The following is a 20590-nucleotide window of genomic DNA, read 5'->3' as shown; positions in this document are numbered from 1 at the left end:
TAGATAGGGTCCCTGCTAGTCTCCTACGGTTTTACTTCCTGTTGTCATCGTGTCCCATGACTACCACAGTCAGATCTGACGCTAGGGAAATGCCACTTGCCAAGTTACTACCTGGGAGTTAATAGCCTGTTTGTTTTTTGTGAAGTGGATAATATATGTGTTGTAGATGAAACATATAATTATAAAATGCCATTTTATAGAACTAGCTTGTCTAGGTTTCTTATTTCATAAACACAATAAGCTGAATAGCAGAATGTGATCATATATGTTTTAGTAAATAAAATTCATGAGCAGCAGTGTGCTTTTGATATCTCAGGATCCATTTTTCATAAGAAAAGTAGGCAAGTTTTTTTGGTAACTTTGGAGATTTTTAGAAAATTCTCAAAACATTAAATTTTAGAAACTTTGGTATATAGAATGTGTAGGATAAGCAGCTAGCTGCTGTCGTGTGCAGGAGAGTGTGTGGGGAGTTGGGAAACCTGGCCACAAGCCACCACAGCTTTGAAGAATGTGGCTCATGGGAGGACTAGCAGCCCATTGCGTAACATTCAGCAGAGAGGAAAATAAAAGCACTGTCCCTATCACTTGACTTGTTTTCCATTTTGATTTAGTTACTTGGCAAAGTCTTGGTATCCTGTAGTGGAGGAATGAAAGACAAGCAAGTTCCAGTGAAGGACCATGCCTCTAAGGGCATCAGCCAATGGATAGTTTGTGGGGCCAGATGGGGGTTAGGTTTCTTATTGTTGGGCCAGGTGGATTAGAGTTTCGAGAGACTACATGAAAAACATCATCAAATGATACTTGCAATTTTTTTCTGAAAGAGAATTCTTTCCTCTCTCTTCCCACAACAGTGTGTGCTACTTTTAGTTGACATACCTGTGCTTTAAAATGTCACAGCTACTAGGGAAGACCATTTTATAACAAAATCATTTCCCTTCATGTTCTGTGGTATGTCAGTTTGGCAGTAGAGTTTACAGGGTTTGAAATCAAACACATTAGCTCCTTCATGGAAAAATGATCCCAATGTGCCAAAATAAAAGCCAAACAGACTCTAATTGTTCTTTTTCCCACAAGGGGCTTGCCCTTTTTGAAGGTGTGGTTAATTTTGATAGGACTCTTCCCTCTAACAGAGTTAGTGGCTGGGAATTGCCTTTTCCCCTGGGTAAAACCCACTTTTAAGTCTCATTTTAAAACAGACCTGTAAGTGTCTTTGAAAATAAAAGTACCTTGGTATCTCTCCATTCTCTAACCCCCTCCCTCTCAGCAAGTAGACTCCAGTTTTTTCACAGGGTACCTCCTGCTGCAATGTCTAATTCTAACTTTGCTTTGCTGTCACTCATGCTAAGTTAGGAAACATTTCAGGCTTATAGCTTTCATTGAGTTACCCATGTATTTTTAAAAAGTATTTATGTGTTAAGAAAAGTCAAGTAAATTCCAACCAGGGAGTTAATTTTTTTTTTTTTTAACATTTTTCAAGTCTAGTTCCATAAAGTTTACAATGTTGGGTTTTTTTCTATTTGCTGTTTGTCTCGTGTTTATCATAATATTCAGAATAGCAGCCTTAACTTTCCCCATCCTTCTTTCCCTACTTTGACTAGAGGTGCAGGACCATGCCTTTCATGAATCCTTATTCTCTGTGTTAGCTCTTCTATTCCTCAGAGACTTGAAAAATATCGTATGATATTTGTGATTTTTTTTTCTCTGTGAATGCAGATTTTCAAATTAAACTAAGCCTTTTTCTTCTATCTTTTGTCCTCTGACCTTCCCCCAAAGTCTTATAGTGCCCATGATTTGGCAACCCCATGCAGGAGGCTCCTGAGCTACCAGTCACATGAGAGTGAAGGCAAGAAAAGAAAGGACCAGATGGCATCAAAAGATATGCCTTTCTAGGTCACTGGTGGTTAAGCTTGCAGTCTGGTTACCAACAGAGAGACTGAGAGGGAAAGGGTGGAGAGCAGCACCATTGTAAGGGGAGAATAATTTTACCATACAATTCTTGTTCCAAGAATTTGCTGGAGAGAAAAAACTTACACATGGAGGAAAATGGGTTTTCTGATTTAACCCTTTCCAGTTTTCAGTCACAGGGTATCCATTGCTCTTGGAAGGGTGCATTTACCTAAGTGGCACATATGCACATGTGGTTAACTGCGTGCATTATTTGGATGGGACTCTGAAAAGTGTGGCTCCCTATTGGTCAACTGCTGTCCTTCAACTGCCATTAATTCTTTGTTATTCTACTGTTCAAATGCCTATTCATTTACAAGTACAAAAACTAGAGGGAATGACTTGTAGCTTCCACAGATACACCTCTCCCCACAGGAGAGCAGAGGATATCATTCACTGCTCATCCTTCTTTCTTGCTAGTATCTATTTTGGAGGACTGTATTTACAAAACATGGAGAATGGGATCACTGGCCTTTGTGAGACGTGACACCTCGGGGTATTTTCTTGGTGTAAGCTGTATGTCGGAAGAGATTCATAATTACTTGACTGAAGAAATGTTTAGTAGTGGCTAAAAAAAAAATACCTTAGAGGGTATTCTGCCTTCCCTGTTTGTTTAGGCATTATTCAGACTTCCGTCTTGGTAGCCCCTGATTTGACAGTGCTATTGCAGATACCAAGACTGTTGCACTTGGCTGATATATTCTTACAGAATTCCAACTCAGTTGTTTCCCTTAAATGAAAGAAACTGGGGTATTTTTATTTATTTTTTATTTTATTTATTTATTTTTGAGATGGAGTATTACTCGGTCACCTGGGCTAGAGTGCCATGGCATCAGCCTAGCTCACAGCAACCTCAAACTCTTAGGCTCAAGTGATTCTCCTGCCTCAGCCTCCTGAGTAGCTGGGATTATAGGCGTGGGCCACAATACCCTGCTCATTTTTCTATTTTTAGTAGATATGGGGTCTTGCTCTTGCTCAGACTGGTCTCAAACTCCTGACCTCAAGTGATCCTCCCACCTCGGCCTCCCATAATGCTAGGATTACAGGCATGAGTCACCATACCTGGCCTGAGGTATTTTTAATTTTAGGTTTAACCTTGGTCCAAATCTATAAATTTAGGTCCTTTACTCTTTTAATTATCTGGCAAATCTTTGCTTTTTCGTAGACAGATTCAGTTTCCTTCAAGTCCAAAGTTAAGTTTCAGCCTCTTTTACAAGTCTACCTCCTCCAATTATAATCTCTCCATTTATTCAGTTTCTGTTTCCCTTGATATCTGATGACTCATTTCAGTATGAACCAAATGAGACAAAATAGTATGTTTTGTTCTGAAGTCTATAAACTCTTAAAGTTTACGTTTCTTTTTACTTTTTTTGCAAGTACCTGGAACAGTGCTGAGTACACAAAAGTCATATAATAAATACATGACTGAGTGATTAAAGAGAGAAAAAAAGACATTTTAATATTAGTTATTTTCAGCCTAGGTTTTAGTAGGTCTCACAAAATGGAAAATCGATCCACCCTTTTTTCTTTGATGTGAAACTACAGTAAGGAATCATTTTGAAGTTTCTTAAACTGAAAAGTAAAAGATAACTCCTATATATACTGAATTTCTGGGGCTAAGTAATTTGAACAAAATTGGCAAGCTATTCTTGAGGTAATGTACTTGTTAACTTTACTACATGCTTTATTAACTTTAGAAGACTGAATTCAGAGCCAGAACTTCTAATTATTAGCAAGAGAACTGCTGGTGTGTCTCTCCAACCTCCAGTCATATCATATGAGTGCAGTTGTTAGGCATATATCATAATAATCCTAATGAACAGTTTAAAGACACCTTTTACCCTGTTCTTTTTTTTTTTTTTCCCCTTTTGGTCTGCTCAACAAGAGCACTCTATAATCACGTGAGATTCCTCACCTAAGAGATTTTCCAGTTAAAAATGAAAATTTTGCTAAACGTTCTATGAATTTGGAGGGAAGAGAATGACTTTGAAATTGTTAAATATTATTAAGGAGGAATCCATTGATATACCTTTAATTTAGGGAAAGTGAAAGCATTCCTTTATCCATATCAGATATATCAGATTTCAGCCTGGAGCCAGTTATTAGACATGAGGCATTGAACCCAATAAAGAGATTTGGAATAGACATACTACCAGACCTTTAGCCATTATAGCTGGGCTAGTACGTGCTAAAAGAATCTTGACAATTCATCAGCCAAACCTCTGACCTCACTACCCTTAATCATCCTTACTTGTCAGTGACATAATTGGCTGCTTATTGCCTTCTCTTTAAAATTGCTAGCATTTGAGAATTTCATTTGACATTTTTTGTGTATTAAAATAGTAAGCATAATTTGGTGGGTGAGTTAAAACCATTTTGGTCCTTTTTGGAAAGAAAATGTTAAGTGTGTTTTGTTCTGATGAGTTGAGACAGTTGCTAAAAGTTCAGTTTTAGCTGCTTAAGGAGTAGGGGTGAACATTTGTGGATTTTCTTTGCAGGTATACTGTTAACTGCTGAATTATGTTATGCCTTATGAGGCATGGGACCAAAGATATGGACTAGTATTATTTTAGGATGAAATTATATACTTAGAATTCATTCTTATCACCATGATCATAGTTCCTTTTAGAGCCCAGGGAAGTTAAATCCATGGGGCTCTCTGTTACCATTTTCAGGAGAAATTTCCCCAAACTTTCCCACAGGATGTATGGATCAGAGAATGCAATGACTTTCAGTAAAGACTTTGTCACCTTGTATAGAAAATTGAAGGCAGGTAGTGAGAGAGAGAAAGGGAGGGAGGGAGAGGAAGAGAGGAAAAGAAATACAAATTAAGCTAATGAGCTGGTACATTTAGATAGGAAGCAGGGGACTATTTTATGGGTTATGTCAGTGGTTAGAATTGGCCCCAGGGTATATATTTTGTCCACCCCTATCCTAGCTGGTCACAGAATTGTGCTGTTTCATTTGTGTTGGATCACAAGAAATTGCCATTTTTATAAGTGAAAAATGGTTGAATATCAGAAATGGTTCAACCTAATATATATTCATGTGGTTTAACCTAAAATATAACAACATGTAATACACTGTAGGATGGCTACAGTTGCAGAGAGGTGTGTGTGTGTGTGTGTGTGTGTGTGTGTGTGTGTGTGTAAGTGTGTAAGTAAAAGGTGGGAGGAAGGAAATGGAAACTTGTGAGCATTTTATATCCCGTTGTGGTACCACAGCTGAAAACCCCTACTCTAGCCTGTGGTTGTAGGCATCCAATATCAAATAAAATTGCCCTAGTATGTTTTCATATTTCCATATTAATACAGTTGAGACAGTTTATGGGTGGGCTAAAAAACCATCTCTGATAGAGATTACCATTGGAGATAATAATCTGAAGTGATTTGTGTCTACAGAGTATGGCAGAAATGGCAGAGACTGAAATGCAGGTCTCCCTGTACTTGGAGATACTTTAAAACTGAAGAATTAGGAGTGTAACATCTATCCTATAGGATGAATAATTTCAAATTATTATTTGTCTTAAAATAGGTTTTATGATGCTTCTGGTGGAATATCCAGGCTGTACTGATTTGACTTTTTGTCTTTCTTAGACGAGCTCATCTGCGCCTGTGTTTAGAACGCTTAAAAGTTCTGATTCCACTAGGACCAGACTGTACCAGGCATACAACACTTGGTTTGCTCAACAAAGCCAAAGCACACATCAAGGTGAGGACTTTTACTTTCAGATTTACACAATTTTCTCAGTTCTGATTTTAATTATTGGCAGTGATTCCTATTCATAAACATCAGCTAACTCACTATGCCCTCCTTAATAACTGTCCTCAAGAGAAATCTTTCTAAAAACTCACCAGCTAATCTGATGGGAGCAACATAACCTGATTAAAGGAAATTGTTTTGACAGCGTGGCCATTTGAAGAACTAGAAACCCTAGGAAAATAACAATTACCCTCCTGATACTCAGAAGGAAGGCAGTTGTGCCCTCTGGTGGAGATGATTTCATTCGGCTATGTTCCTCAGTATTTTTCCATCAAATACCACACTGCAGAGGAAGTTTCTCCGTGATTACTGACTTGTAGAATTCCATCTTGTTCAAGTAACACAGCATTTGTTACACAAGCAAAGACAGAACTATTTTACATACTTAAAAAATATGTAATTTTTTATGCGCACACATATACTTGTATATTCATTCATGCTTTCTGTGCCAAAGAAAAAAACCTTTTAAGATGTTAGTAGAAATCAGTTTTATTGTTTGTACTGGAGTATACACAAGCATAAGTATCATTTCATCATTTTAGAAACTTGAAGAAGCTGAAAGGAAGAGCCAGCACCAGCTCGAGAATTTGGAACGAGAACAGAGATTTTTAAAGAGGCGACTGGAACAGCTGCAGGGTCCTCAGGAGATGGAACGAATACGAATGGACAGCATTGGATCGACTATTTCTTCAGATCGTTCTGATTCAGAGCGAGGTAGGCAGTGTGCCTCTTCTCTAATGAAATACTAAGCATGTCTGTGTCTGATTTAGGGAGGGCATGTTGGGAGTCACTGTATTTGCCTTCTTTTTAGACAACACTGAAACATTTTAGGATTTTAAAACTGTCTAGCAGTGCCTGTGTGAAGTATAGAACTTTGTTTTTTCTTGAATATATATGTATATATTTTTAACTTTCTATTTTGAAATAATTTTAGACTTACAGAAAATTTTAAAGATTTCTGTAGAAAATTGTAGTGCTCTCATATATCATTCACCCAGGTTCCCCTAATGTTAACATCTTATATAACCATAATACAATTATTGAAAGCAGGAAATTAACACTTACATAATACTATTAAGTAATCTATAGACTTTATTCAGATTTTACCGGTTTCCCCACTAAGATCCTCTGTTTTTTTTCGGGATCCGAGGCAGGGTCCCATGTTGTATTAGATAGTCATTGGTCTTTTATTCATGACAATAACACTTTTGAAGAATATTGGCCAATTACAGTGTCCCTCAATTTGGCTTTGTCTGATTTTTTCAAATTGTTAGCTTGAGGGTATACATTTAGGGCAAGGAATATCACAGAAGTGATATTGTGCCCTTCTCAATTTATTGTGTCAGGAAGATACATGATGTTGATATGTTTTATTACTGGTGGTGATAATTCTTATATGTATATTTTAAAGTACCACACCATTCATTTCTCTTCCCGTCTTTCCTAGAATATTTCTTTTTAACAGAATTAAAGAACAGAAATAGAAATCAACCAAAAAAGAACTGGTCTGAGTTATACTGATCTGTTCATCTATAGCTCCCACCATGTCAAGGCTTCACACCACAATTAAAAAGGTCTTAGAGGTGAACTGGTAATTTTAAGGCTTACATTTGGGAAAATAGAGCTCACAAGATCTTAAGGATTCTAAAACATTACACAGTGGCAGTTTTGTTTTGTTTTGTTTTGTTTTTAATTTAAGACTGATTTTAAAATTTTTGTTTTGACTTTTTTCTCTCTCTCTCTCTTTTTTTTTTTTTTTTTTTGAGGCAGAGTCTCGCTTTGTTTCCCAGGCTAGAGTGAGTGCCATGGCGTCAGCCTTGCTCACAGCAACCTCAAACTCCTGAGCCTCAAGCAAGCCTACTGCCTCAGCCTCCCTAGTAGCTGGGACTACAGGCATGCGCCACCATGCCCGGCTAATTTTTTCTATATATTAGTTGGCCAATTAATTTCTTTCTATTTATACTAGAGACGGGGTCTCACTCTTGCTCAGGCTGGTTTCAAAGTCCTGACCTCAAGCAATCTGCCCACCTCGGCCTCCCAGAGTGCTAGGATTACAGGCGTGAGCCACCATGCCCAGCCTGTTTTGACTTTTTTTTTTTTTTTTCGGCATATTATGGGGGTACAGATTCTAAGGTTTCAGTAAATGCCCATTTCTCCCCCTCCCCCCACAAGTCTGAGTCTCCATCATGACCATCCCCCAGATGGTGCACATCTCACTCATTATGTATGTATATACCCGCCTCCCTCTCCCCTCCCACCTGCCCAATATCCTATTACTGTAGTACCTATGTGACCACTTAGGTGCTGTTCAGTTAATACCAATTTGCTGGTGAGTATATGTGGTGCTTGTTTTTCCATTCTTGGGATACTTCACTTAGTAGTATGGGTTCCAGCTCTAACCAGGAAAATATAAGATGTGCTATGTCACCATTGTTTCTTAGAGCTGAATAGTACTCCATGGTATACATATACCACATTTTATTAATCCATTCTTGGATTGATGGACACTTGGGCTGTTTCCACAGCCTTGCAATTATGAATTGTGCTGCTATAAACATTCGAGTGCAGGTGTCTTTTTTGTAGAGTGTCATTGGATCTTTTGGGTAGATGCCCAGCAGTGGGATTGCTGGATCAAATGGTAGAATCACTTGTATCACTTTAAGATATCTCCATATTGCTTTCCACAGAGGTTGAACTAGTTTGCAGTCCCACCAGCAGTGTAGGAGTGTTCCTCTCTCTCTGCATCCACACCAGCATTTATTGTTTGGAGATTTTTTGATAAAGGCCATTCTCACTGGGGTTAAGTGATATCTCATTGTGGTTTTGATTTGCATTTCCCTGATGATTAGAGATGTTGAGCATTTTTTCATATGTTTGTTGGTCATTCTTCTGTCTTCTTTAGAAAAGTTTCTGTTCAAGTCCTTTGCCCACTTTTTAATGGGGTTATTTGATATTTTCTTCCTGATTTTCATGAGTTCTAAGTATATTCTAGTTATCAGTCCCTTGTCGGATGCATAGGATGCAAAAATTTTCTCCCATTCTGTAGGTTGTCTATTTACTTTCATGACTATTTCTTTGGCTGTGCAGAAGCTTTGTAGTTTGATCATGTCCCATTTATTTATTTTTGTTGCTGCTGTGATTGCCTTTGGGGACTTCTTCATAAACTCTTTGCCCAGGCCGATGTCTAGAAGAGTGTTTCCAACTTTTTCCTCTAGAGTTCTAATAGTTTCATACCTTAGGTTTAAGTCTGTTATCCAGCGTGAGTTGGTTTTTGTGAGAGGTGAAAGGTGTGGGTCCTGTTTTAGCCTTCTACAGGTGGCTATCCAGTTTTCCCAGCACCATTTATTGAAAATGGATTCTTTTCCCCGTGTTTTGACTTTTTATAATGGAAATTTTCAAACATATTCAAAAGTAGAGAGAATAGAATAATGAACTCCCAGTATACTCACCATCCAGTTTGAACTGCTGTCAACATTCTGCCATTCCTGTTTCATCTATTCTACACCACCTTCACCCTCAATATTTTAAAATCAAATCCCAGATAACATCACATTGCCCCTAAATTTCAGTATGTATTTTGAATAAATAGGACTTTAAAAAATCTAGCTATAATACTAATATTGTACAAAATAAAATCAGATAATCTAAATGTCATCCATCTAATACCCAGTCTGATAAATTTTCTCCAGTTGTCTTAAAAATGGTATTTAACCATTAATACATATATTTGAATCAGGATCCAAAATCCACATTGCATTTTAGTGTGTGCCTTTGAAGATACTTTTAATCTATCATAGTTTTTCCTCTCCTGCATGTTTTTTCATACCGTTTTCGTAGAAACAGAAAACTGATTTATAACTAACATCTCAAAAAGACTTCTTTGCAAAAGAAACATGAATGAACATGTGTGTGTGTGTGGTAAGAACATACATAAATACATATTTTTTAAACATCAAGAAACTGGACCATTTTTCTTATAGAATTTCCCACATTCTATATCTGGCTGATGGAATCCTCATGGTGTCTTTTAACATGTTCTGTCTCTCATATTTCCTGTAAACTGGTTGACAGATGCAGGATTACTTCATGGGTAGTACTTTGTACTTCCTGTTGCATCAATATTGTATCTAATTGTCTCACTTTTAGAGATGTTAATCAGTAGGTTCAGGCAATGTCATCTTCATACATTTATGTAAGTGTATCAACCTTTCCCTTAATAGTTTTAGTAATCATAATTTTTGCCCTGGTTATTTCATTAGGCGTTATAAGACAGTGATTTTGTAATTCGGTCATTCCTTGTGTGCTTGTTTTTCTTCTATAAAGAACATTTCTTCAACTTTTTAGTTACCCTGAAATAGGGTTCATACAGAGAAGGTGGGATAAATGCTTATTTTTTTTGCTTTATCAATTTTACAAATAGAGTCAGTGCCATAGCAACTTCCAGAGGTGATAACATTTGTTTTGCTGTTGTTTTTTTATATTACATCCATGAACTCATATTTTTATGTATTGAATGTGTTCCAATCCCTTGCAGTCATTCTTTTTAATTCTTTTAAATGCTCAAATAGTCCCCTATTTGGTCAGGAAGAGCCTTTTAGATTGGTTTTTGATCCTTTTAATATAACACTAGGAGTCCTTACTTTTTGTTTTGCTTTGTTTTCCTATGTAAAAGATTATTTTTTATGTGGCATTCAGTTTTGAAGAAAAGTACACCAAAGGCAGTAGCAAGAACCTCAAGGACATGCTACATTTGTGAGTGACAGTGAGATGTAGCAGAAATAACCCAGAATTAGGAGGCTGACCTTGGTCCTAGTCATTCCTCTACTGCTAGGGTGAAGTTGTCAGTGTTTAGGCTTTAGTTGCTCTTCTATTACCTCCTCCTAGTAGCCAATCCTTGCACCTTTAAATTTCACAGAGGGTGTATCTCCATCATTATAGTTCTCGTTTTTTTTAGTGTTCTCAGTGTACTTACCAAATACCATTCTTATCCTGAGCTGGCAACCCCCTATTCCCAGTGTTAGGGGCTTTTATTAATAGTAGCATCGCTGGTCCATTTTGCTAGAGAAGTTTCTCATTTTACTTCGAGTTCAGCATGCCGTGTTGAATATAAGGTGCTTTCATATTATTTCCCAGTTGTAGGTTTGATGAGTGTTCTGTGATGCTGGGAAACACTGAATGGCTTCTGAAGCATTATGGATGTGAAGCAAGTAGTGATGAATTCATAGATTATTTGAACAGCTTGTTTGGACAGCTGCCTGCATTTTAAAAACAATTCTTTAAAACCTTGAAGCAACAAGCCCTTTTGAAAAGTACTCTTTGAAATTACTTCACTCTTTTTGGCCTCAGCAAGAATGTACTTTTTCCCTTTTCCTAAAGCAGTTGTTATCAGTGTGAACCCTTACAGTCAGAGCCAATGTGAAATGTTAAGCTTTAAGTTTGTCTGTTTTAAGAGAATTGAAAAATCCTAAGTTTCACTTTAGTTCTTAGGGGAGGAAACAATTTTTTAACTCCCTTTTGTTTTTGGAGTGTGTATTGCTTTCTGTATATAACTGGTGATTGTATGTGTAGTATTTAACAATTCAAGTATCTGTTGATAGCTAAGTCTTATATGTATTTAGGGAGTTTTAAAAATATTTGATTTTTGAAGCTATAAACTACTACCAGAATGCCTTTACTATAATCTTTACTATAGATCTCACTATAATCCAGAGACTTTCAAGCCTCAGACCCTTACTTCAAACTACATTTGAGGAAGAAAATTAAAGTGAAGACAAATCCCTCAAAGTCTACTTCATGATTGATTTTAGTTACTGAATAGTCAAAGATCTTTATGATGAATCCTAGAAGCCTGTTGAACTATCTGTAGAATGACACCACCAAAGGCCTGGATGGATACATTTTCTAGTTTGCCTATTCAGTTTATGTGTTTTTTCCCCCTTTAAGGCAAACCTGATTAATAAACAACACTGAGAATTAGTTTTTGGTTTAATGCAAAACAGATGTTGTTTAAACCACTTGGGGTTGATCTTTTAATATTAAGCACTAATTCCCAAATAGGCCAAGTGCTTTTAGTGGGAGGTCCAGACGGACTGGCGTCAAAGGGTTTTAGTAAACTTGCTGCCTAAATTAAGACCACCACTGTATACCAGACATTCCCCTTGGCCAGAAATATTCCTGTGTCTGTTCACCTTCAATACCTCTGTTCTGCAGAGTCCACTGATAATAAGCTTGTTGTATAACATTCTTTTATATCACTTTTCCTCATGCCCTGTTAGTTTTTGAAGGGGCATATAAACTAGCTTATTAATGTAATGTTCTTCTTTTTTTCCCTTTGGCAGAGGAGATTGAAGTGGACGTTGAAAGCACAGAGTTCTCCCATGGAGAAGTGGACAATATAAGCACCACCAGCATCAGTGACATTGATGACCACAGCAGCCTGCAGAGTATTGGGAGTGATGAGGGTTACTCCAGTGCCAGTGTCAAACTTTCGTTCACTTCCTAGAACCCAGCATGACATAACAGTGCAGGGCAAAGTATTCACTGGGCCAATTCAATACAAACAATCTCTTAAATTGGGTTCATGATGCAGTCTCCTCTTTAAAACTAAAAACACAACTATACTTGAACAAAAGGGTCAACAGACCTGTATTTAAGCAAATACTTTAGCAAAAGTGGAGCAGAGCCTCCCCAGCAGAACAAATATTCATAATGGAAAAATCACAATTTCTAACAGCAACAGAAAACTTGTGTGAAATTTTGATTTGATTGAGTTGATTTAAAAGAGGACATTGAAGATTCTATCCACTTTTTTTTTCTAGTTTGCTCATACTACATTCAGTAGACACATTTAAGGATGGGATTATGAACCCTTCCTGAGCTTTATGGTCCTAAAAACAAAATCAAACCTATACTAATGAAAAGACAAGATAATCAGGCATTAACCTTGGATAGCTAAAGAGCTATTAAAACTTAGCCTGGGAGAGTTTATCATGAAGCCTGTGGATGATCAATTCTGTATTAAAAAAAACAAAACATAAAAAAGCTCATTTCATGCTCTGCGAAAGGAGAGACTCCCATGAAGCCTTTTGAAAGGGATCATCATGCAGCTCAGCTTTCTGTTGGATTCCATGCTAAGTAAGCTAACCTTATCCTGCATTGTTAGCACTAGGGCACCCAACCGCCAGCTCAGCTCTCCAGCCCACCACCCCAGGCCGCTTGGGGGCAGTCCATGCATGACAGCCTCTGTCACACAAGGCCTATAAGTACGGATTGGGGGGCCAGAAGGAAAAAGCTCCATGTGCCTGTGTCTGAGTGGGTCAGAAGAGTTGTGCACGCAGATTAGCAGGCCAAGGTCTGAGCCACGGCAGCATTTTTATTTCAGATTTTGATAACTGTTTATATGTGTTTAAAACCAAAATGACATCTTTTTAAAGCTTGTCCATAAAAAAAAAAATAGATGTCTTTTATAGTGGAAAAACACATGGGAAAAAAAATCATCTATTTTGATGCAGCATTTGATAATGATAAAACACCTCACACCTCACTCTTCATTGTGCACAAAATCAATGAGGTCTGGGCTAGGAAGAAAAAAGGTCAATGCTGTTTTTGTTTTCTTTTAGAATCATTACCTTTTACCAGCTTTTAACCATCTGATATCTATAGTAGAAACTATCTTAGTTAACATAGTTAAGTTCAGCACTTGTCTCATTTTAATGTAAAGATTTGCTTCCATTCCTACAGGCAGTCTCTCTCCTTCCTCACAGTCCCACTGTGCAGGTGCTATTGTTGCTCCTACAAATGTTTTCAGAAATGTAATTTTCTTCTAAGTGAAATTTCTAGCCTGCACTTTGATGTCATGTGTTCCCTTTGTTTTTCAAACTCCAAGGTTCCCTTCTGGCCCTCTCCCTTACCCTGGGAAGCCTTCTTGGAGACCTTACCCCTGGCTGTTTGGACTTTGTATACTTTGAATAATTTAACTACTCTTAATTACTTAAAAAAAAAAAAAGCTTTATGATTTTCATAACTTATTGCTGATTTTAATGGGTTGTTAATTTCAGTCCTGTAGTTTTATTTTATGTTTAGATAGGGCTGGGCAAGGAAAAAGAAAATAAAGACAACCATATTTAGCAGTGCAGTTGAGTTGTGTGTTAATGCTAGACTATCCTTTTGTGAGTAGCACTTTAACAGCATTCACTGCTTCTATATATGAAGTGTACGCCATTTTGGTCATGTTAGGCCTCAGCATATATTTACTTGTTCTTGTGCTTTTCCTGTGCCTCCAAGTTTTCCTTGATTGTGCTATGTTTGAGTGAAAGAAATTCTCTGAAGTACATGTGTATGAAAAACTGCATGCCTTTAGAAGCCCAATATTAGAACTTGCTACATTTCAGGTGCTGGGGACTTAATGAAAAACATGACAAAACAAATTCAGTTCTGTGGGCCAGATAAATTATTTCTGGTTTCATTTATAATTACTCCTGGCTGAGTCAAGAATGTTGCTTTCTACATATTTGCTTATTTTTAACTTTCCCAAGTGAGACAGTTTAAAGACTGTGCTTAACTACCATGGAAAGTAAATGGAAACCAATAACTAACCTTCCACTTTGTTATTCCCGTGGCATTCACTTGCATCATTTGGCCTAGGGCTGGAATTTGAGACTTCATTCAGGTGAATTTGAGGTGCTGCCATTTTATTGTATATGTACAGGATGATGGGTTGGGAAGCCTTTGTTACAAACCTAAAGTACGTATTTCAACTGCCCCCTAAATTACTCCTTTCCTGGGTTTGTTTTCCTTGGGGCTGGGTAGATTGTATAATGGGTAAGAAGTATTACTTTTTTAAAAAGATAAATCAACTTTGAAGACACAAAAGTTAATTGCAAGAAATAAAACTGTGAACAAAGAATACCTGAGTAATTTTTGTACCACCCTTCTCTGAAGGCAAAAATATGGATTAGTATCCACACCTTAAGAGGGAACTATCTCCTAAATGTCTGTTGATACTATTTCGGTAACTGTGCAATTAATGGAGTTTGAATTATAATTGCTATTCCTGTTCTACAATTTAAATAGGTGCTTATCTGATAACTCCATATAACATAACTGCATGTAGTTTAATGTACCCAATAATCTTAACTGCTTCAGATAGGACACAAAAGCCATTTGTCATTCTAATCTATTCTCTTAACTCTTTTTAGGGAATTATTTTGGCTACACCATTAGTCAAATTGAAAACAAGTCTGGATTCTCACTTAGTCCCCACTAATCTTATTTAGGGTAACCTGTTTGTAAAATACCTGTGAGTGATATCTTAAGAGATAAAAGCTTCCCAGTGCATATTACCAGAGGATTCTGATGGTCATTGTGACTCTAGTTTCTGGTTAGAATAGGTACCAGAACTATAGAAATGACTTTTCTAGTCCCCATGACAATGACTGTTTTTGGCATTATGACGGGATTTTAAAAGGTGTCAAGGATTGTTGAGACAAAGCTCCTAACCAAAGTCAGAGATTCCCAACACATCTACCAAAAGCAGCATATTGTGGGAAAAGCAATGTTAATTATATTTTAATCCCAGTTCCAAGCATTTGCTAGACCCTGGGCAAATTAATTTCATCATGGACCCTGTTTCCTCTTGAAAAGTTGTTAAAAATACTACCTCTATCTTGAAAGGTTTTAAGGATTTAAAGTGATATATTTAAAACAGCTCTAATTCCCCTTCAAATCTCTAAGAAGATATAGTACCAACAGGAAAGAGGTATGTACTTCTCTAGTTTCTCTGATGAATGCAATCTTCTAATTTTTTCATCTTTAATCTTGAATTTTAGTTAATTTTGATTCTAGGATTTACAGAAGACTACTTCCAAATATTGGTTCGATTTTGGCCAGGTGCATTGGCTCATGCCTGTAATCTCAACACTTTGGGAGGCTGAAGCAGGAGGATTGCTTGAGGCCAGGAATTCGAGACTAGTCTGGGCAACATGGCAAGACTGCCTCTACCAAAAAAAATTAGCCAGGCATGGTGGTGTGCTCCTATAATCCCAGCTACTTGGGAAGCTGAGACTTGAGAAGTGCTTGAGCCCAGCTGTTTGAAGCTGCAGTGAGCTATAATCACGTTATACCCCTGTACTCTAGCCAGGGCAACACAGCAAGACCTTGTCAAAAAATAAATTTTGATGTCCTATAGAATTTTTAAAATAAAGGCTTTTATAAGATTAACATAGCATTGGTTTTAGTGATCTGATCTTTAAGGACTAACCTAAAGTTGAGCATATTATACACTGATAATTGAGTGTCTTAGTATTTAGTGCTGACCTTGCCAAGAAAAGAGAATCAGCTATCTTCTTGAACCATCTACCAGATCTAATAGGAAACTCATTGTGGAATATATCTCATCCTTTTAAATAGGCAGTGTAGTTCAAAATAAATGTACTGGCTGACAACTTCAATTCCTGGTTCTGTTTTACCTTTCTTACACAGTCATATTCAGGGAAATACTGCCAACTAACATGTTTGTAATTGTAAAAATCTCCGCGTATCCTTAAGCTCTTAGCACTTTGCCATGGGAAACGCTTAAAGACTTTATTAGTAGGGCAATAACTGAGATATTTATTTTAGATGTCCACAGCAGGTCACAGAATAGCATTATAAAAGTATAACAAAATCCATAACATATCTCTAAAATCATAAAAAGAATATAAATTCAAGAGATCAGTTATTTCTAAATTAGTACCTTCATTACACTTACTCTGGAAAGCTAGGTCAACTAAACCTGAGAGCACTTTTGGAGGGAAAAATTCCAGGCAAAAGAACCAAAGGGATACTTACTCCTTCCTGCTACTTCTGAGCAATGAACAACTGGACAAATACCATCTATTAAAGACTAGCCTAGCTGCAGATCTCAGGCTTCAACTCTAGTTTTTCCAGGATATGGAGTCAAGTGTTTCCTCCAAGCCTGAATTCTTTTGTTTCTCTGGTCAGAAATTCACTGCATCTTGCTAAATTAAGTACAGGGCTTGAAAGGGGAAAAAAACAAAAGCACATCAGTTTCACCAAGAAAGAGAAATCCTGAACCAGCAAAATAACAACCATGACTATGGGCCCCAAGTACTACTACAAACCCAGTGTTATTCTCAGATCTGCTTTACCCCACTCAAGGGCACAAAAGAACCACCATTATATACATAAATCGGAAAGGCAAAAAAAGCATTTGAAAAGCCTCACAGAAATCTATCATCTTATGTTTTCTTTTACTTACTTTTTTGGATAGGCCAAAACAAAATTTTAGAATGCCCCATCTTTAATATTGGTTTGTGAACCTCCTAAAATGTTTCTTAAGAACTATGCACATATTCATGCCTTTTAAAAATTGATAGGATAAAGGATTCAATTACTTGGGTTTTCCAGTTTGTTTAAACTACAGTATTACCTGCTATTTTGCCTGTTATGCTCTTCCTCTCCACTGCAGTAAAAATTCAGTTTAACGTGCAACTCAAAAATCCTAGATATAAAGAATGTTTACATTTACTGTTGAACATGTAAATTACCATTTATACTAATTGATAGCTTCATAGTATGATACAAATGATACAAATCAGCAGGTGTTTATTGATCCCTGTCAAGATTTTAACAAATACAAAACCTTGTTGGGTTTTAATAGATTTTCTTCCTTTTATATTTCACTCAATACCCAAGTTAAGGCAAAAAGCCAAATCAAAGATTTAAGTATATTTTTTGGCTGAATTTACAACTAGTATTTTTCACCTTATAAAAGGTATAATTATAAAACTACAGTCTATAGACACAAATTACAAAACCATTAGGTCATTAAATATGAAGTGTCCGATTTCAAATAAAGTTTTCAAACAAGAAGCAGTACAAGTAATCAAAGAATGTGCCTAAACTATCAACACAATTTTGCCATCTTGATTTTTAATTTTTTTAGCAAGAGATGGGGTCTTGCTCTTGCTGGTCTTGAACTCCTGAGCTCAAGCAATCCTCCCACCTCGGCCTCCCAGAGTGCTAGGATTACAGGTGTGAGCCACCACACCCAGCCCAGTTTTGCCATCTTAAAGGTAGCTTGTTTATGCCAGCAGTGAAGAAGCCTGGAAAGCAAGTGACAGATTATGAAATCTCGAAAGGTGTTTCACAGCTTGTTGACAATTGAGTATTTTTCCTTGCAAGAAGTGGTCCAAAGCCTGGAAGAAAAATGGTAGTTGGTACGAGGTCTGGTGAATATGGAGTTTCCAAGTCCAGCCTCTGTAGTTTGAGCAGCACTGTTTGTGCAACATGTGGCCAAGCATTGTCTTGCAAGAGGATTGGCCTGTCTCTATTGATCAAGCTCAGCTGCCTTAATCGCAAGCATCCTCATTTCATCAAATTCATTGCAGTAGACATCTGCTGTAATCAATTGACCAGGTTTCATGAAGCAGCAGTGGATAACACCAGTGCTGGACCACGAGATAGACACCATTAGCTTTTTGATGAATACTAGGTTTTGGACTGCCTTTTGGCACTTCATCTTTATCCAACCATTATGCCATACGTTTGCAATTGTCAAAAAGAATCCATTTTTCATCACAAATAGGGTGTAAAAATGGTTTGCCTTTATGTCGTGACAGCAAAGGCAAGCTTCCAGACGACTTCTTTTCTGATGCTTGTTTAGTTCATGTGGAACCCATCTATCCAGCTTCTTTACCTTGCTGATTTGTTTCAAAGGGTCCAATGTTGTTGGAACAGTAATGTCAAACCTTCCTAATTCAGGTGCAGGTTGAGATGGATTCGCTTCCACAGCAGCTTTCAGCTCATCATTATCCACCTTGGACTCTGGTCACCCACGTGGATCATTTTCAAGATTAAAATGACCAGAACGGAACTTCTCAAACCATAGAAGTACCATGCACTCATTAGCCACATCCTTCCCAAACCCTTTGTTGGTATTTTGAGCTGTCTGCGCAGCATTGGTTCCAAGATGGAACTCATTCAAAAATAACATGAATTTTTGACTTATCCATGGTTTTACAAAACTTGCTCTAAAAAATTTTTTAAAGGTAATCACAAGCCAAACCACGTTTGGAAGAATGAGGATGTACCTTCACAATAATAATAAAACAAGAAGTGTCAAAGTGAAACGTCAGAGATATATCACTGTCAAACTTAGTATTTAAGGAAATTGGACATTTCATACTTAATGATCTAATACAAATTCCTTTTATATTACCTGATGGTTTCCTTTGTTATTTTCAAGGCAGGCAACTCAGCATTAAAAATACATCATACTGGAAACACATACCCCTTTCATTGTGACAAATAACAAGCATTTTAAAAAATGTTTTGCTATATTAACATGCATTTCATTTTGCTTTGATGTCTAGTCTTCATAATTAGGCCAAAAATTGCCACTAAAGGTAATTTTTCATTTCAAAAGTAAAAACATAAAACTTTTACATTTAACCCCAAATATGGTTCTAGCCAGCAATGCACATCAGAATCACCTGTGGTGTTTGTCAGACAAACACCTTGGCCCGGATTAAATCTGGGGTAAGACTCAGACCCAAGAATTCCTCTTTAATTTTAAACAAACATTAGGGGTGATTTTTATTAGAACCTTCACCCCCTCCTTCCCATTAACATGCTCTGGTATAAAAGTTAATTTAAACCTTTGCTAGAATTTACCTAATGTATCTTATAACTTTGGTAATTTGATAACATTTCAGTAATAGTTATAATTTGGGGCTTCAAATCATAAACAATGGGTGTTGTTACCCACTGTAATGTGTATCACTATTCTTCAATGAAAACAGATCCGGTAATCACCATTGGCACTCTGCACAATAACAGCAGACACTTCTATAGTGCTTACCATATGCCAGATATTCTAGTAAGCTCTTTACACATATTAACTCAATCTTTAAAACCGAATAAAACAGGTATTTTCATTCTACAGCTGAGAAATACACAGTAGCAGAGTTAATACACATAGGTAATAAATGGGGAGCCAGGATTCAAACAGCAGTCTGGTCCTAGAGTCCTTACTCTTCCAGTATGTTCTATAGCCTCTTTACATAAGCATTTGTTACCTGTGGTTACTATTAAAATTAAAAATTCTGGTTACTAATTTTTGAGGTGTTAGAATTGTTCTTTCCTTGAAATGTTCAACAAAATCAAATGTCAAGCTTTGAGAAGTTACATGCAATCATTCCTACTTAGGAGCCATAAATCAATATTTAACATTTCAGTCTATCAGTTTCAGAACTTTAAGTCTTGTTTCTTGACAGAGAAAGAAAATTCTACACTAAATTTTATAAGCTGCATGAGGCCAACATTCATATTTGGTTTAAGAAGATAAGAGTTTAACTATCTTCATTTGTAAAAAACTGTTGTTGGTATGCTTCTCATTAACCATCTTTCCAAATTCAGTGTTACATTTATTTGTGTGACAGGTACTCTCCCCCCCAACCCCAGTCCTTAACTTTTACTTTAGTCCAGAAACACCAAGATCATTCTGACACCAGGAATTTCCAAAGGGCTACATCTAGGTCTTTTGATACAACGGTTTCTTTCTGATTTCCTTACCTACTACTCACATCCTATTTTCAAAACAAAGTTGTTTTTATGACAGGGTTACTTTTGTTTCCTTTTCTCTCTCCCTACTACAAAGACCCCAGGGGAAATTAACATGCAGAAAAGGCAAATCAAAGTCAAAGGAGGGAGAAGTCTGTTAACAAGAGTCCTGCCTACACAAACACCAGGTGAACTTATTATTCCAACAAACACACCAAGGTAATCTCAACAAAACCATTTTCTAAGGTCACACAATTACACCAACTTTCTTTTCAGTTTTTTAATTCAAAGGATTCTCGTGCAATCTTTCATGGCTACTCTT

General features: G+C 36.9%; 1 protein-coding gene across 3 annotated transcripts in view; it reads left to right on the top strand.

Annotated features, from left to right (window-relative positions):
- MXI1 (MAX interactor 1, dimerization protein) overlaps positions 1-14611 on the top strand; it is a 76459-nt gene extending 61848 nt beyond the window's left edge. For all 3 annotated transcript variants that reach the window (XM_012771068.3, XM_076009799.1, XM_012771077.3), the window contains exons 4-6: positions 5541-5655; positions 6249-6420; positions 12045-14611. In XM_012771068.3, the coding sequence (XP_012626522.1) occupies positions 5541-5655; positions 6249-6420; positions 12045-12208 (451 nt within the window). In that variant the 3' untranslated portion in view covers positions 12209-14611. The remainder of the gene's footprint in view (positions 1-5540; positions 5656-6248; positions 6421-12044) is intronic.
- Positions 14612-20590: the final 5979 nt, after the last annotated feature.

This window comes from Microcebus murinus, chromosome 14, assembly GCF_040939455.1.
Source record: "Microcebus murinus isolate Inina chromosome 14, M.murinus_Inina_mat1.0, whole genome shotgun sequence".
NCBI classification, from domain to species: Eukaryota; Metazoa; Chordata; class Mammalia; order Primates; family Cheirogaleidae; genus Microcebus; species Microcebus murinus.
This window is presented reverse-complemented; position numbering and strand designations above follow the sequence as displayed.